The sequence below is a fragment of the Agelaius phoeniceus genome, chromosome 16, assembly GCF_051311805.1.
Source record: "Agelaius phoeniceus isolate bAgePho1 chromosome 16, bAgePho1.hap1, whole genome shotgun sequence".
Taxonomy (NCBI): Eukaryota; Metazoa; Chordata; class Aves; order Passeriformes; family Icteridae; genus Agelaius; species Agelaius phoeniceus.
The window spans coordinates 16,473,627-16,492,429 of NC_135280.1; the positions used below are offsets into that span (position 1 = coordinate 16,473,627).

The window sequence follows — 18,803 nt, forward strand, 5'->3', positions numbered from 1 at the left end:
AACTCTGCTACCAGGCTGGGCAGGTCATCCACCTGGTCTTATCTGATGCTGAAATAGAGATTTTTGGAGTTCACTTGAATTAGCAATATGAATTAAGCATTTAAAGTTTAGCCTGTAGAACTATGTGTTGAATTTTAACATTGTTACTTAAGAAACCTCTGCCGTGGTACAAAGGGCATAGGAAAATGCAAATTTCTGAAGTTTCTTGCATGAAGGAAAATACCAGAGAAGACCAAGAGATACAAAAAGCCCACATAAAGGAACTCCTCTGTCTCCAAGCTAATCAAGGCCGACAGACTACTCAGATAAGCACCAAGGGACCAAAAGCGCATGCGCAGAGGAGAAAAGTACAAAAGTTCAGTCATGAGGAAGACCACAATCTTCAGCCTCACAGACCACCGGAGACCCCCGTGCGACCACTACAGCAAACAAAGCATGCCCAGAAGGGCGTGGATCTGATTACCATGCGAGGCGAGAACAGGCGGGGCCAGGGGTTGAATATGCATGGCAAAGTTGTGCAACGCATTGCATATGGAATACCTTTGTGAATAAAGATGTGGGACAGCCCGAGGCTCGGGGCACAAGTTCTCACGAGAGCTACCTAGCTTGTGCCGGGCGCTGACATACATACCCACTTCATAACTATATCTGGTTGTGGAGTTTATTTATTCCGCGTATCGCTTCAATGCAGCCGCCCATCACTGATACAATCCACTGACAGGCGCAAGCATTAGCTACAGCCTGAAGCCTGGTTAGCTATATGGGGGTTTTGCATGTTTTTTTGGGACTTCAGTCTGAGACACTGCATCTTTGTGAGTTTAAGGGACTCAATTCCCTGCTGAGCAGGCACCATATATTTGAGTTCTCTCAGCAACCGTGATGACTAGAAAACTGAGCAGACTGCCTGCGCCGCAGCGCCCTTCCCGATCCATGTCCTGTTCGCTTGCCCGGGTCGCCCGCGCTCCCTGAAGCGGCTTCAATCTCCCGCACTGAAACGCTGCCTCCGCGCCTGAGGGGCTGCTGAGGGCTGCCGGCGGGGCTCGGGGCTTGCCGCTCGGGTATCCTCGAACTCGGAAACACTGTGTAGGGCAGCAGGTTACGAAGTCCTCCCTGAGGTTATTCCATACGATAATCTTCCTTCTGTTTTCTGCATTGCATCGCTATTTCGAGGTGAAACGCCCACATAAAGTCTCGACTGTAAGGCCAAAGGAAGAACCAAACACCTCCCCGCTACTACAGCCCATACCCCTACCCCACCCCGTCGCATTAAATACCCTCCCGCTGCTCGCCCCGCCCTTCCTCCAGCTAATGGCTGTGCAGTTTCCTCTGACGGACGAGCAGAGCGACCAATGGGAGGCATCCAGGGTAAGCGCCGACGCGGGTCGTTTTAAGCTTCCCTCCCTCTTGCGAGGCGGGCCGAACAGGCAGGATCTCGAGCGGGTTAACTGGCTTCGATAGGCTGCTCATCATGATGGGCAGCTAAATCGGCCAATAGCCGGGCAAGGCCGGGGGGCGGCCGGCCTCCCCGCGGCGCTGTTGGAGCGGGGCTGCGGAGCGAAGCTGAGTGCCACCATGTTCCACGGTGCTGAGGCCGAACCGGCCAAGCCTAGCTCCAGGTGGGGCGGTGGAGGACGCTCAGCAGGGCGGGGCGGGGGGAAGAGGCGTACGGCGTCGCGCAGCCTTTGGCGGGGCTTTGTTCGGGCGCGGGAGGTGCAGGCTCCAGCTGAGGGCCATAAGGGGGAGAGGGGATTGGGTCGGGGATGTAGTGTTCTGACCGAGGAGATCGGGCTCCCCCGAGGGACCTCTTGGCCGCGGCGGGAGGAAGCGGAGCCCCCTACCTCCCGTAGGAAGTTAGGGGGGATAGAAGCCAGCGCGCGGCTGGCGCCTTCGCCGTCCCTCAGTTTACTTGTCCCGAGGACTGGGCGGGGAGTGGCCGCATTGCGCTCCCGTTGGTGCTGCTTCGGGCGCGCGAGGAGAGCCCCAGGGCCGGGCGGATTACCCACGGTTGCCGCTCCCGGCCCGACCCCAGAACTCCTGCAGGGACTCTGGCGCGGAGAGAAGGGCCCAGCGCTGGGGAGCACCTTCTCCCGCCGTGTTTCTACTCACGGGGAGCGAGGGGCCCCAGTTACTCTCTCTGCACAAACGCCTCCAGATGTTGGCTTGTTTTCGCCCTACGAAGTTGAAATATATTGCTTTGTTTGGAGGAGGGCAGTTACCCTGAATACTGCAGGGCGTGAGTACAGTGATTAATCCATGTGCAAGGCTGTCGCGTGGGGAAGGAGGAAGGGTTTCGAAATTGTCCGAGCACGCTGTAAGTTTTCCCGTATTCCAGTAGGTCCAAGCTGTAACGTGGTTTTAGAAGACTTTTGAGGATGCTCTGTCCTTGGTGTAGTCTCTGAGAAGTGTCTGTTTTCATAATAATTTTGAAACTACGTTTAACGCATAAACTGGGTTTCCAGGCAGACCATTGCAACGTGTTAGTTAACAGCGAGCCGAGGTGGCCTTACAGCTTCCTCCCTGTTGCCGTGTCGGGGTGTATTTGTGGTGCCTGGGAGCAGGCTGGAGCCACTACAGCTCTGTACCGGAGACTGTGGCAGCACCGCAGGAACTTCCTTTAGCGGGTTTGCAGCGTGGTCTCTGAGGCATTTACTATATCGACTCATGGCCTGTGCCATCAAGGGTAAAAGTACCTGGTTTAAAGACACGGCTTACTCATTCCCTGAACAAAACTTTGTTTAGCGAGATTGCAACTCCTTTTGCAGTTCTTGGTACGTAGAAGTTGCTCTCTTTAAATCTCAGCCTAATTCAAAATCCCAGCAGCAACTACCACCCGCTGTGAAAGTGGGGAAAAAAAGTCTTCCTAGTGTGAAAATCATGCCTAGAAAATTATAAACAAGTGTTTGCATTTTGAGAACTTCATAGTACAGGGGTATTACTGTTAGAAATAAATTATACTAAGAAGATTTTAAGTGAAAGCTTTCACTTAATTGTCCAGTGAAATGTGTTTCTAGTGATCCTTTAAGTATGTACAGTGATAGAGCAAGCAACTAGTTCGCTGAATCGAATTAACTGCCTAGTTTTATTTTTTTAAACTTCAACAATGACACTGTATTTTTAAGCAAGTTTTGCTTTTTCAAAATAAAACATGGTATTACATGTCTAAGAGCGTCTAAAAGCAAAACAGGACAGAGTTGTATCATTCTGCTATTGTGCGCTATAAAGATGCAGTGTATTAATATACACTCGATTTGTCCTGTGTATGAGCAGTTTCACAACCACTGCAAAGAGCTGACAACGGTAAATTCAACCATCTTGGAAATGTAATACTCATGTTCCTCTACTCCCATCGGGGCCACTGCAGCGCTCTTGGGGCTTTCAGATCAAGATCATGGTTGCATAAAACAGCTTGCTGTTTGTATGTGAGTGAGCTGTTTAATGAGCCGTGAGTCTCCATTGATCCCACAGCAGAAGCACCCCAGGACCTCTGGTCTTGTTTTAGAGCCTGCGGTTCCAAACCTCATCACCTGCTTTCTGCCAGTCTCTTATGTATACTCCAGCACTTATCTACTGTATTAGAACAGTCTAAAAACTGGTAAAACTTCAGTGTTTAACTTTCAGGCAGGATTAAAAACAATTATGTAGCAGGTGTCTTGAAGTAATGAATAAACCTTCTATAGGTTGGCTGAAAGGCTTAATGAGGAAAGGGCATTCAAATTCAAGTGTTTTAGAATGTAGGGGATATAAAAAAAAAGACCAGAAAAACTAATTAAAATTCTTCAAATCTGCCAGAAGAGAACAAAGCAATTAGTGGGGGCTTTTAAACTTGCAGAATAGGGCTCTTGATTTACCTGTTTTAGAGAAGTTCACCAACTTCTGGTCTGCTGGAGGGGAGGGAGAGAGAGGCAGATTTAGATTTTGTAGAAGACAAAGGGTTGTTTTTTCATGGTTTGAAAGAATACAGCAATACCTTCCCAAAGGAATAAAGACCCAACATACCTGGCTACAAGAAACAAAAATGTCTCTGTATAAACTGGCATAATACTGATATAAACTAAAATTACTATAAAGTATAAACTAAAGTTTTTAACATATTTTAACTGAAGTTTTTTAACATATAATTTAACATATGTTACTGTACATATGTTAAATTATATGTTAAATTTCTGTGTACTCTGTTGGAGCAGCTCATCTTGGCTAGCTGAGTTTAGCATGCTGTTTTCCTTTGGTAGGATTTACAGGTGAAATCTGATTTTCTTACTCGGTGTAGGGGACCTGCATATCTCACTGCTCTAGAACTGAGTACGTGGTAGTACAGGGAGGCCAGCAGTGCTCTAGAGGCTACACAGAAAGAAAATAACTTTGTAGTCTCCTACGCGTTTGGTTGGAGGAAGCAAGTGCAAAGCCCTCTCCTCTTGTTGGCATCAGCTTACAGACTTTGTTGCTGTACTTCAAAGTTATTTTTGGTAATTCCTGTCAATAACTTAGTTATCTGACTTTGTATTAGTTCAAATTTTATTAACCTGGTGTCACTGAAAGTTTACGTAATGCTTGGAAGGAAGGTTCCCAGCATTACAAAGTTCTTGAAATTGAGATGGTAAATCCACTTTGTGTATGTAGAGTCAGGACATAATTGTTCGTGATGCTGGCAGAAAAGGTATTTGTGCTGATTTCTACCTTGTAAGTACCACCAGTGATGCCTCTGGTTAATTATTCAACAGTAGGGTTTTCATAGTGTGGCTACTAAGCTGAAAATAAAAGGACAGTATAAGATTAATCGGTGGATTTATTTTGATGAAGTTTCTTTAGTGAATTATCAAGACTTTTAATCTTAAAATGGGTTTTCTCTAGAATTTCTTTCTGCAATAGCTCTTAAAACCCATTACAAGAATGAGAAGTAATTTGATTCTTGTGACTGGCTATTTTTCTTTTAAAAATCTGAATGTAGTTATTTTATTATTCCCCCCTATGCTTGTAGGCATGTGTTAAGCAAACAGTGTGGTAAATTGAATGAATCTGGGCTGTAAGAGACTCCAGCTGTATAAACAGCTTTTTACTTCCTTACAGTCTCTTTGCAGGTATACTTAGTGTAGTTGGAATGCAAGAAAGACGAAATGCAGTTTAAAAATAGCTGAAAGAATAGGTAAAATAAAAAAATAATTTAAATTATGTGAGAGGAGTCCACTTTAACTGACTCCTTCCCAAACTACTTATTTGTAGAGTTCCCTATTCTTTGTCTCCCTGCTTTAAGTACTTAAACTGCCTCATGGTGAGGGATTGTGAATGTTTGAAATACATAATTTACTTATACAATGTCTGCTTTAATTGTGGGTTTAAGTCTTCTAAAATATGTGGAGAGCACAGAGGCTAGTTAGATCTGTAGTCTATTGGACACTAAATTGTAAATAAATAAGCTTTGTATGATCTAACCTGTGCTTTGGACAAGGAGTTGTCCTGTCTGCAGAAATTCTAGTTACTCCTTAAGCTAAAGGTGTTTATTAAATCCACAATCGTACTAAGAATTAAAATATTAAAATTGGCCAGCAAAGGCAGCCCCTCCGAGGCTAGTGCTGTGTATATAAACTGTTTCCAGACTAAAAGAAGAACTTTTTTCTCCTTCCTAAAAGGCCTAAAACTGCATTCTGCATCTTGAGATCTGAAATGCACACAAAGCTCATTTTCTGACAGAGCAGCCAAATATCTCTACTTTTGTGAAATTAAATCTTAAACTGGAGTAGATCTTGGCACCAAGAGGTACCTCATTTTATACTTGATGTTGCTCACCTGTGATGATGTTTTGCTGTCACAGGGCTAGGGAAAGGAGGGGTTGTAATAATTCACTTATATCTGAATTGTTCAAGTAGAGTGGGATCAAGATCTTGCAATTTATAACTGTTCTCTTGGTTTAAAAGCAAAGGTTACTTTAGGTTCTAGATCAAGGGTTAAGATTAGAAGTAGTATAATTGAGCTACTACCTTTGTTCAGCTGCTAACACTGTGGGTAATTGGTAGATGTAACTGTAAAAATTATTTTTGATACAGAATCCCAGAATCATTAAGGTTGGAAAAGCCCTCTGAGATCATGGAGTTCAACCTTTGATTGCTTGTCAAATAGACCAGAGCATTAAGTGCCACATTGAGTCATTTTGTGAGCACCTCCAGGGATGGTGACTCTACCACTGCCCAGGGCAGCCCATTCCAATGTTCAACATCTCTTCCTGTGAAGAAATTCCTCCTGATGTCCAGTATCCCCTCTCCTGGCACAACTTGAGGCTGTTTCCTCTTGTCCTGTTCCTTACTCCCTGGCATTAGAGCCCAAACCCCCCCTGGCTGCAGTCTCCCATCAGGGAGTTGTGCAGAGCCAGAATGTTCCCCTTGAGCTCCTTTTCTCCAAGCTGAGCCCCCCCAGCTCCCTCAGTTGCTCCTCATCAGACTCCTCATCCAGAGCTGTCCCCAGCTCCATTTTCTTTTATGGGTATGCTCCAGCCACTTAGTCTTTATTGTCATCATGGCCCCAAAACTGCCCCCACGGTTTGAGGTGCCTCACCAGTGCCCAGCAGAGGTTACTGTCCTGATCCTGGTACAGGCCAGGATGTCATTGGCCTTCTTGCCCACCTGGGCACACCCAGCTCATGTTCAGCCATTGTCCACCAGCACTCCCAGGCCTTTTTTTTTTGCTGAACTTCTTTCAGCCATATTTAGGTATTAATCTCTGTTAATTTTCCAATTGATTTTCACTGATTCTATTCCCAGATAGTAATTTGGTTCCTTTTTGGAGAGGGACCTGTAGTCTGTTGAACAAGACTTAGGCATTAACTATGGAATTACTACTGAAGGACAAGCATGACTTTTGGTAAGTTTTCAAGAAGTCAGATGATTTCTGCTGTAAGCTCCAATTTTTCTGTGGATCCATTTGATATCCTCTGGTGCAAAGCTTTAGTTTTAATGGATTTGCAGCTTAACTGCTAAATAGTTGACTTTTTGGTATTCTGTCTCTCCATTCTAAACTACAGCAGCTATTATGATAACTGATGGTTGAAACTAGCAAATTTTTTAGTAGTTATGAAATGTCTGCCTTTATTTAAAAGTCAGTGGGTATGAATTGTATCACAGATTCAAAGTTGGTATATGCATAATAACCTCTCATTTGGAGTTATTATAAAGCAGAGCAATAGGGCTCAGGAACTCAGTCCCTGGGTAGGGACCGGGTGCCCGAAGCTAGCTCGCTCATGCCAAGGCCGCAGGGCTACCATCTAGCAAGCATGGTGATTATCAGCTCTATAGTGATTGCAAGCTCTCAGGATTTCAGCTCTGCTTGCTAGGTAGTGGAGCCCTGGGCTGGAGGCTGCAGCAGACGGAGAGAGAGGAGAAGGAGAAGGCGCAGGCTGTTCCACGAAGATGGCTTTATTTGGGGAGGTCCGTGAAGGGTCTCTGCTCTTCTTCTTTCTCCCCTAATGGGGTACAGTATGCTTCTTTTATAGTGTTGGAAAGGATCCAAGCTTGACCAATGGGTAAGGGGTTAACATGACATTGCCTTATAAGGTTACAGAGATAGGTTAAGGGCAGAGGACAGGGAAACAGAAATTTTCTTTTGCTGTTTCAGCATTCCTATTGTTCATATTCTCCATGGTGCTTTTCCTAAATCTATGGGGTTTACTACATATGCAGTTTAGCACAAAGTCTGATTCTCTAATGGTTATTTTTAAAATCCTCACCATCATAATCTCTGTTATTTCTGGAACACCACACATAGTGTAGCCATTTGTGTAGGTGGCAGTGTTAGGATCATTCCACATAATCATAGATACCTTAATGATCAAGTTGACTGACCAGGAGGTTGCCATTATTTGTGCTGAACTTAAGAATATTAAAACAGCTCTTGAAAAGTAGGTACTTCATGGATATAGTAGAATTACCTAAAGTAAATTAAAATCAGGATAGTTACAGACAAGGAGAGAATGGGCAGGGGATGTCAAATATGTCGAATACTATAAATTTTAAATGAACTTTCATATCTTGTTTCTTATTCTGTGATATAGGGTATTGAAACCCCCAGGGGGAGATTCTAGTAATCTCTTCGGGAGTACAGAAGAAGTGTCTTCTTCAAGCAGGCCACACCGGATGGCATCCAATATCTTTGGAGCATCAGAAAAACCTCAGAACATTCCAAAAAGAACAAACCCTCCAGGTAAAAGCTGCCCCCTCTTTCTGTGTGACTGGCCTCTGAATTGCAGCATAGAATGGTTTTGTGCTCCTAAACTGGAGCACTGGGATCTGTCTTTTTGTGTTGCATTCTTACATACTGAGTAGGTTTGAACAACAAATGTCTTCAAACTTCTGGATATATTAATATTTCAGTGATTTGCATGTTCACAGACTTTTTAGCATGTTATTCAAGTCTTAATTCTTTCCAAATTGAGGTTCTAAGAAATGAAAAAAGGAAACCTTTTAGTATTGTAGAGTTGTCAGCAGTTAGCTCAATTTGAGACCTGCCGGTGAATTTGTAACAAAGGATTTCAACTAGGCAAATACGACTAAGTCCCTAAGCAGCAGGGTTGTAGAAGTCCTTCAATTTTTTTTTTTTTTTATGTTATATTATGTGATAAAATTAATCTAGAAAAAAAGTCTTAACAACTGCCTTGCAGGAGGAAAAGAAAGTGGCATTTTTGAGGACTCTAGTTCTGCTCAGCCTCGTCCACGCTTGAATCCACCTGGTGGGAAGACAAGCGATATCTTTGGGTCTCCTGTCTCTCCTAGCATTGTGCGAGCACACCCGAACAAACCCAAGGTATTTGTACTTCTGTTGCTCAGATCAAGAAGCAAAGAGCTCCAGGGTCCTGTCGTGCTCTGTCATATGCCTGTGCTCTCCCTAAGAACAGAACTGAATGTGCATGGAGTGACTTTGAGTTAGACAGTTATTCCCAAAGTCTTTTTGATAGCTTGTTATTTTGGGTGTATCAGATCTCTGCAGTTTGTTGTGAAAGTATTAATAGACTATGGATGTGCATTCAAAAAAAAAAAAGGAAAGAAAAAAGCCTTTGATCTTTCTTGTAATTGAGGTACAGCTGGAGCTCTTGACAGAGCCAAGAGGCATTTAAACTGGATAGGGAGGAAATATTTCTCCTTATTCTGCATTTTAGCAGATGTGATCTTGATGCAGACTTGGGAAGTTGGTGAGCTACAGTCATAATCCTTTGTGAAGCCTGGCTATGCACTTCAGCTCTCTTAAATACATGTATCTACAGTCATGTATTTAAGAAGCCCCTTAGAAGCCCTTCAGCAGATTAGGCTTACAGTGATCAACAGTGAAAAACTGAACTTCAAGATCAGTGGTATTAGGCCCAGCGGGTACTTGATTTGTACAAGATAGACAAAAGTGTCTCTTATTATAGTGTTAGAGTTGTTACACATAGATTATACAGTTGAGTTTTGATCTTTAAGCTGGGATGTGTAATAGTTACTTGTAGTTATGACCACATCTGTGTTTGGAAAAAGCAGGATACGTTACCAGTTACTGTATTTAAGTGCCCTATATGCAGATTTACAACCTGCTGCCCCTACTCTAAGTAAGTGCTAATAAGTGAGTAGCTGTTAGGGTGATAATGTTTTTGCACATCAAATAACATGGAAATTTAACATTCTATGAAACTGCTGTGGTTTAGGAATGGTATTCCCCAGTTTAGTGTTCCCACTGAAAACACTCCAAAACATGCACCACTCATGCTCCCCTCCCCCTTCCCCCTCTCCCCTGGGGTTAAATTGGAGGTAGAAGGTAAAATCAGGGGTTGCTATATGAACAATTTAATGGAAATAGCAATGAGATAAGAAAAGAACAGTAACAGCAACAAAATTAATAATGGAGTGTACAGGAAGGATGAGCAGTTCACATGCGAGGGCTCGCCACATGAAACACAGCAGTACCCCAACTGTTCAGCCACTACTGCCCACCCCACACCCTGCACATGATGTGGTCTAGAATAAGCTTCAGGTCCCTGCCATGCCCTCACTGGCTACTGCAAAAATTAACCCTGTACTGACTGGAACCAGGACAGAAATTGTCATTGTGCTGAAAACACAATGTGTCTAGGTTTTCCTGGAAGCTTAGGAAAAAAGGATCAGTCCAATTTACCTTTCTTGCCTTTGTTTTTTTTCCCCTTAAATTTAAGGTGTTGGTAGAGTGCTTTCTTTTTTTGCATATTCGGAATAGTATCTGGGGCCATGTGAAAAGATGAGGAGGAAAAATAAGATTGGGAGCTAGGTTTTGACAGGAGTTGTGCTGTTGGTATAGGAGAGGGCTTTGCTTTGCTGCTCTGTACCCATTTATTGGGATGGTTGCACTTTCTTTTTAGCTACTTTTTTAGAAATGTAACTTTAATTCCCATTAATTCCTGACTAAATGGAAGACACCATTGTGGAATTTCTTATATCATTAATTAGAGCATTGGAATTGTGGGAGATACTGACCTGGAAAGAAGACATGCGAGTTGAGTTTCATGTGTGGGAAAACACTTTTCTGAAGTGTGGCTGTGTATTTTCAACAGTCAGTTCAGATTGTTGGGGAAATGGTCTTAAAATGTTTTGATTATTACCTGACTGTTGGGATACTCGGTGAAGACAGGAATTGCTGCGTACAAATAGGGTCTTCAAGGGCTGTTTGTATTATAGTTGTGTGTACCAACTTCTCCTGTGTGATAGCAGGTACTTGACAAGAAGGGTAATTCCTGATCTTAAAATCAATGAATCCTTAAGGTTAGGGAAGGCCTCTAAAATTGTCTGGCAGTTAACCCACCACTGCTGTGCTTACATTTTGATGATTTAATGTAGCCTCTTCATCCATGTTTCACTGAATTGTCTGAGATGTGCGTTTTGCCATAACATAGAAGACTTGTTCCCCTGCTTTTGGGGTTCTGTAGTGGAAGTGGAAGGGATGAAGGGCTGCACACAGCTTGCTTTTCTTTGATCAGTGATCTATAAACTTAAAAATGAAGCAAAATTTCCAGAAGGATTTTGTGGCAGACTTGCTGTTTGAGAACAATAATACACTAAGATAGTTTTTGGTTTCTTTGCAGGATCACATTGTCTTAAAAGAAGAGGAAATACCAAAGAAGCTAGAAGGTCAGCAAGAGAAATTCTTTTCTTTGTTCTCTTTGGGAAGATAAACTATGAGGAAGTTTCTTGTCCTTCTGCTTAAACATTAGCCTAGTCTCATGTTTTTAGGATAATATGACTGAAAAGTTTAGTCAGAAATGTAGTCGCTTGTCTCAGGGAAATGGTACTCTTCCTCTTACTGAGGAAAGCTCAGGCTTGAGTTGTGATACTCTGTGTCTCTGTGTTTAGACTTTGCTTGATACTGTGTGTGTATATACAAATATGTATGGAATCTGTATATGGCAAAACATCAGATTACCACTTCCTCTCTTGCCATCTCCTTCAAATGGCTAATTTTGGCTTTCTGTTGTTGTAAATAATAAACAGCTGACTGACAAAATTTATTATTGCTCAACTAACTGTTAAAGAATGATGGGATCCCTGCTTTCAAGCTCAGTATGAAAGGATTGATTGGAACATTGTATCTCTTAATTGCCTGCAACTCCCAAAATAATTCTGAAGGTGTATTGCTCAGTCTTTATATCCTTAGAAAGGATATGAAATATTAGAAAGATTGCTGAAAGAAGAGAGGAATTATTGTGAAAAGTGAAATTCTTTTCTTTCATGTTTCCTTCAGGAAAAATGAACAGGTAATGAGAAATCTTGGTGTGCTATGGATGGGAGATGTGGGGAAAAAATGCAGTGACAGAGGATGAGGCACTTTGTGCACTACAGAATAGTGACTGATCTGATGATCTATTATGTTTTCTTTAATGTAGCTACAGAAAATATCAAAACACACCCGGAAGACGGAGGCGAGAAAAAAGCTCTGGGCAAAGAGGAGCGATGCAAGGAGCCAGAACCCAAGATGGACAATCACGAACCCCGACTAGGACCAAGGCCACGCTCACACAACAAAGTCCTCAATCCACCAGGGGGGAAATCCAGTATTGCGTTCTATTAGGGTCATCATGTCACTGTCACTAATGGAGAAACTCTTGTCTGTGGCAGTGAGGTCAGTTAATATACTATTGCTTGTGAATAGATTCTTAGGCAGATGAATGAGGGTTATGTTAGAGTACGTAGGAAGGATAATCTGGTGATTTAGGAGGAAAGGCTGGGGAGGGAATGGGTGCCTTGTGGAAGATGTGAGTACTGGCCTGCCTGGGTGGGTGGCAGAGCCAGACATTAGTGTAACTTCATGAAAAATTAGTGCTACTTAGTGGTGAGTTCCTCAGACTCTTAGGTAAGAACATAACTAGCTAGCTTGTGGCTCAGGATGCTCTTGTAGAATCAGGCTTCCATACAGTCAACACATCAAACATTGTGAATGGGAAGGGGCCTGAAGGTCATACTTGAAGATTCTGGAGTACAGCAGGTAGGCTGGACTTTTCCCCTAGGCAATGGGATGCAGCTTCCAGCGTGAGCTGACTTGCAGTCATGTGACTATAAATGTGTTCCGCTGGAACAAGTAGTGCTGACATGGTTAAGAGTGTCTTCAGTCATTGCTTCTTTTTCTCCTTTCTTGCTTGCAGCACATGATTGCTGATACAAGGACAAAATATGTTGAAAGTTTCTTTTGTACTCATAAACAATCGTATATTTGTAAAGATTGTGGTCTTCCCCTGCCTAGGTATTCAGGTCTTTTGGATGCTTTTAGTAATTTGCTGATTACTGTAACCAGTTCTTCACTTGTGGCAGTCCAACTTGCTGTTTCATGTAGGTGCTTCTAGTTGAGTGCTTCTATGTTTTCTGGTAAAAATGTGGATGCAAACAACTAGCTTTATGGTACTCTTTGAACAGAGGCATCTTGGAAGTTTACCATGGAGTGTATGCTGAGGTGTCAGCCGTGTCTCTCTGACCCAGCCTTTGTAGAAAGGGCTTTCACAGGTTTTCACTTGGCTCCTGTGGAAACCAGGACAGTTCTCCTGTCTCCACCACAGTGAATTTCCTGTTGGTTTTGCCTGTGCTGAGTCTGTTAGTGAATTCTTCTGTCTTGCATCAGCCTTATCTTTGCCTTTGACTGTCTCAGATTTTTGTTGGGAAAACTGTGAGTTCTCCCCTAGAGTTGTAGTTGATTTTGCTGTAGATTACCTTAGTTGGAAAATCAAAGCCAGCACAAACAGAAGGTTTGTATTACTAAAATCTGTCATAAATCATGTTTGGAAGATGTGCATGTTTTGCACCGATGTTTTTGGGGGAGGATTTGTTCACTGAATGGATTTTATTATCATATCCAGAGCTTTGATATATGAATGTTAACTCTAGGTGCTCTCTGTTAAATACATTGAATACTGACCTTTTAAATCTGACATATCAAAACAGGCGTTGTTCGGGTACACCAAAGAACAAGTGGCCTTATTGCGTATATCCACTGCTGTTCTAGCCCACATTCCCTGAGAACTGCTGCCATTGAGATGGGATGCTGGGCCAGGTGCTAAACCTTTCTGTGATTGTAATGCTTCCTAGGCTGCTCAGCTCCCTTGTGTCAGCAGCTGTGGGTGACTGCTTTAAGATTTAGCTGCCATTTCAAATAGTGAAACATATGGGGCAGTGCTAGGATAGAAACAGCCATGGAAAGTAGGGATTCAAATGCCTTTGTACCTTTCAGATTGGTTTGGAGCTGCCTGTTAATTTTCCCCTAGGAAAACAAGGCAGTAGTTCAAACTACAGCCCTGGAATGAACTTACGTTACTTCCAAATATATATTTCTTAGCCCCTCCTTCTGAGTCTGTGCTCTCCAGCCTCTGTCTGAGTCTCAGACACATTAGCCATTTCAGTTCCTTGTTCCAGTGCTTGACAGGAAGCTGTCATATAGAAAAGTCAACCAGAGGCTACTTCCTGCATTGCAAACTCTGGTGTAGCTGATGCTATCTGCAATGCCAAGCATTTGCCATCTTTTATTTAGTACCTAATGTGCATGGGCTTCAGTGCCTGTTCTTTAAAGAGCAAATTTTAACTAGGCCTTAAATTAGTTAAACTGTGTTAAATTTCTTGTATTTCTTTCTTTGAAATGGAAACAATGTTTTCAGTTCTTCATGTAAGATTGATCTGAGTATTTCTCTGGGACAGAAGGGGATTGGAAATCAAATGACAGAACGTGCAGTTACCAATAAACAAGTATTTTGTTACTTTATTGTGTGCTATAGATGCCTACTTTTATAAATTGATCAGTACTGTATTTCACCATAGGTGCACTGGTGAATTTTATGGTGCGAAATGGGAAAAATTGCACATTTTCAGGCCTTTTGTACATGGGACTGTGCTCAGGAGCTGTGACATCCTGCCCAAGGCTGCCCATGAGACAGACACCTCTTATCCCCTGGGAGGGGGTAGTACAGTAGCAAGAGCTCAGCTTAATGCCTTTTTGTGGGCAACATTCCATGATGTTGTGTTCCATGCTGGGATTCTGTTATGTTCTTCAGCAATATTGTAAATAGAATAAATATTCAAATATTTTAAATAGTTAAGGCTATTTGTAGAAAAACATAGTAATTCCCCTTGAGCGAGGGATATTCTTTATGTGGAGAAGTCATACTCTCACTTGTGTGTTTCTCGTGAGTGCATAAAACACCCTTCATGTGCCAGACTGCCTTGGCTGACAGAGGAGGGAACTCCAGCTACTGATACTGTAATTCTGGGTGAGCTGGACACAGTGGCCTCTCAGCCAGGATGTTGTGTCTGTGGCATTCATTCCTGAACTTCCAGGCTGTGATGCTCTCACAGCCTCTCGGCCAGCCCTCACTCCTACAGTGACTTCTGTGTTTGGCCATTCACAGTTCAGAACTCTCCATCTGAAGTATGTACAATTTGGGTGGGTATTGGTATCTTTACCAATATCGCTGAATGGGGCATGCCTTAGCTTGTCTGGCCCTTGCTGCTGAACCAAATAGCAACAACTGTGGTGTTTCGATCCAGAGACACTTTTGGCTAGCTGGGTGTTACACCTGGGCGCGTGGAGACAAGTCCAGGCATGCCGGGGCTCTGGTGGCTGCGGGATGGAGCTTCCTCCCATAAGAGGGTCCACTCTTTAGGTTTACCTCTGATGGAGAAGCTTTAAGGTGATGGTGAAGGAAAGGAGTCGGTTCTGATGGAGGGTTTCAATCCAGAGCGTTTTTTCTGGCCCACAGGCCTCTGAATGCAGCAACAGCTCCAACAGAACTCCCAGAGTGTGTGGTTGCCTGCCCTTTTACCTGGGGGAGAGGGGGAGGGAAGGGGTAGGAAGCCCACCAACCAGGTAAGTGTGAGGAGGTCTTAGGGGACAAAGGAGCCCTGGATGGGCCAATGCCCCCCCCCCCCCCCCCCCCCCCCCCCCCCAGGGGTAAAGGGCATCCTTTGAATCTGCCAATCACTCGAGGCCCTTCTGGAATTCTGGGATTGAGAGACAGTGCTTGGCAGGGGTCAGGAAGGGGAAAGGAAGGATGATTGACACACCTGGGAGGGAATCTTCAGGGGAGGGACCCGGGTTTCTGAGGTAAACCCTGAAATCACACGGCAACAGGTGGGATCTGCATAGTGTGGGAATGTGGCAATGTCCTCGATAGATAGCACATTAGCAATGAAGTACTGTTTTTCCTTTGAGCTGCAGCCAATAGTAGACTGCAGTATAGCTCCAGTTTGCAGCTGTATATGTTACCTCATGGCTTTCCCTAAAACTGCTGGTTTGTAACTAAACACTTGGGACAGAATGTTATCAGAATTGCTGCTTCAGTCTGGGAAGCAAAAGTATGGTGTCCATAGTGAGCTTAGCCTAGGAAGTGGTTAAAGGATGACTTGCATGCTTTCATGAGTTGTGTGTGGTTCTAGGCATATGTGTTGCTTAGTCCCTAAATATGTCACCGTGTCTGTCCTGTACAAGACCTCAGGGCTCTAGTGAACTGCCCAGCTGCAGTGTGTCATCACTCCTGATCCCCATGTGTGCCAGTTAACCCAGATCATGCATGTTTTTCCCTGTGAAGACTTCTGACTACTGTACAAAACCTTTTAAGCAAGCATGGTCTGATACTGTCCCTCTGTTGCATCACATCCTGCATTGCACTCTCAATGAGGAAGATTAATGTACTCTCTGTTGGTGTTTTAAGCAGCATTACTGTGAGTTTTTTGAATTATTTATACAGGCTAATCAGACGTGGAATATCCAAAGTTCGTTCTTGGGGCTTGTCTAGTGAGAGAAGATACATAAAGTAGTGATGTGTGGAGACAGTTATTTAAGCACTAAATGAGTAACTGCTGTAGTTTGTTCCCTGGAAGGCTGTCAGAGTTGCTTATGTACAATATGATCACAGTGGTGCATGGATGTCCAAGTGTCTTGGCTATCTGGGTGACTTTGTGGTGGAGCTGGCCACCCAGTGATTTGTCCAAGCCCCTGATGTGTGTCCTGTTGAATTTCAGCTTGAAGCTCTGCTGAAACCATGTATCACTTCCCTGTGGAAAGGGTGATGGATCAAATGTCATTGAGGCTGGAATTTTCCATTGCTTCTTAAGGAGCAAAGAGAGGTCACAGCATCTTGACCGGGAGGAGATTTGGTCACATGTAAGCTGTTTCTGTCATTACTGCTTATCAGCTGTGCAAGAAGTGGACTGGGTAACAATTCATTGCTGGCCAAAAACTGATGCCTAGAAGCCTCCCAGCAGGCTAAGCTGGCTGCCTAGGCTATGCCCAGTCACCACTCCTCCCTTTAAAAGTAGTTGGTGAGCAGGAATAGGCAGATTTAAATTATTGGGCTAAATTAGTAGTCCTGATTATTTTTGTAGTTTCATCTTGCTTCTGAGAATTAAGACAGTCTCATCTTGAAATGGTTTTCCCTTTCTTTCAAGTTCCTTGTATTGCTAGCAGGACAACCTCTTCTTCCTCAAGCAGATCAAAATACTCTCCATAGCCAGCAAGAATGCAGGAATTTGCTTTACTTATCAGCCTCTCTAGGTCCAGCTGCCTTCTGATTCTTACCCACTGCTTTCCTCCTCCCCCCTACATATACGGATATTTGAAATAGTATCTGTGCTGCCTTTGGCTTCTCTGTGACCCCTCCTCTGCTGCTGCTTGGGTGTGTGCTATGTGCCACTTAAGCCAAAACCACAGATCACTCTGTGTCCAGGTGTATCCGAAGAACAGGGGCCTGTTGAAGTAACGGGAACTTATCATTATGCCAAGTTCTTCATGAATATCATAAAGACGATGGCTTTTTCTCCACTGTCTTGTCCCACAGACTTACATAAATGTGTGCTCTATTGTGTCAATATGCTCTACTGTGTCTACATCCTGGCTGCTGGGAGCATGCACTTGGGCATGAAGGGCAGCACACATCCAAGTGTCAACTACCTGAACTAATGTACACTTTCAGGCTTCAGTCTATATTTTATGAGTCTCAATCCACTGTGTCTTTGGCAAGAAGAATGTTCTGCCAGAGAATATGTGCAGCTTAAATGTTAAGGCCCAGTTTGTCTAAGGCTCGGGACAGTGTAAGGGGGTTTCAGTTACCCATAATTATGATCAGTGCAACACTACAAATGTTAAACAAAAAAAACCCTGATTGTTTCCTTCCATTTCTTGCAGCATGTTGACATCTGTGCATGCCACCCGTTCATTTCCATGACAAGCTCAATCAAAGTATGAGAGCCTTGCAATTGCCTTTTTGAAAGCTTAGAGCTGAGCTCTGGTATCCCAGCTGCAGGTGTCCAGAAAAAATGGGGAAGACAAGCAAAGTGAAGGTGGCTTCCTGGTCATCAGCGGGTCATTACTGAAAAAAGCTTAGTAAGATCAAGCAGTCAGTGTGCCCAGTAGAGGTGAGCAGGTACTGTTCAAGGAAGGGTCATCATCCCCTTCCCTACTCTTATGTCAGCTTTGAGCTTTATCCATCTGAGCTGAAAGACAGGAGCACTCTGTCCAGAAGAACTCTGCCTATGAGAGGCTCCAGTAGAGTCCTCCCCCCTTGAAGATGGTCTTTGTGCAAGAGATCCAAAGGTCACCAGGATGTCCCTACATCTTCACATTCTGTGACAGGGCTTTTGTAAGCAAGTGCAAGGATCTCTGCTCGATGGTTTCTATAAAACCCTCTCTAGCCAACAGACGTTCTCTATATAGGCAGTGAACACAGGAGAGGGACAGGAATGGTTCCCAGTGACACCCAGCAGAGCAGGCACTGAGGCTTTGATGCCACACCAATGAGAATCTTGTTAACCATTGGCAGATTTTAAGGAAAGTATGTCAACTCTTCTTCAAAACAGAAGACTGGAGTTTCTTTTCTAGTAATTTGGAGGTAGATGTGGGATGTCAAACAGGAGTGGCTGGCTTTTGAGCGAGCTTCTCCATGAAGGAGTAAGTACACGACTTTGAGCAGTTATCCCAGCACTTATTACAGCACCAACCCCCTCTGCATTTAGCTGCCACATCACATGGCATAAACTAAGAAATTTGATGGCTTCAGCAGACCAGGCTGAAGTCACTGCTTTTAAGCCAAGATATTAACATACAAATCAGTTCTAAACACATATTTTCTTCTGTTTGCAAGCCTCTAACATTTGTTTACTCCCCTGCTGCATGTGGTTTTTCATAGTTACAGCTGGAAATTCATCATGGGATTTTTCCTCTGAAAAAATGCAAGTGCAGGATTTCAGCACTGAAGAGCTGTGCTCTACTGCAGCAAGTGGAGGCCTAAGGATATTTTGAAGCCACCGTCTAGCAGGAGTCTGATTTTCCAGCTGTGTTAAAATACTGATGAG

At 43.6% G+C, this 18,803-nt stretch overlaps 1 protein-coding gene across 1 annotated transcript; it reads left to right on the forward strand.

The window, feature by feature from the left end:
• Positions 1-1,480: 1,480 nt before the first annotated feature.
• JPT2 (Jupiter microtubule associated homolog 2) lies at positions 1,481-14,220 on the forward strand. Its single transcript, XM_054643523.2, has 5 exons — positions 1,481-1,616; positions 8,036-8,184; positions 8,642-8,784; positions 11,066-11,111; positions 11,864-14,220. Exons 1-5 carry the CDS (start codon positions 1,573-1,575, stop codon positions 12,046-12,048), a joined length of 567 nt encoding a protein of 188 aa, XP_054499498.1. The 5' UTR covers positions 1,481-1,572; the 3' UTR covers positions 12,049-14,220.
• Positions 14,221-18,803: the final 4,583 nt, after the last annotated feature.

Coding starts and splice junctions, on each gene's coding strand:
- JPT2 (XM_054643523.2), top strand. CDS start 1,573: ATGTTCCACGGTGCTGAGGCCGAACCGGCCAAGCCTAGCTCCAG. Junction 8,185..8,641: donor AAAAAGAACAAACCCTCCAG/GTAAAAGCTGCC, acceptor ACTGCCTTGCAG/GAGGAAAAGAAAGTGGCATT. Junction 8,785..11,065: donor CACACCCGAACAAACCCAAG/GTATTTGTACTT, acceptor GTTTCTTTGCAG/GATCACATTGTCTTAAAAGA.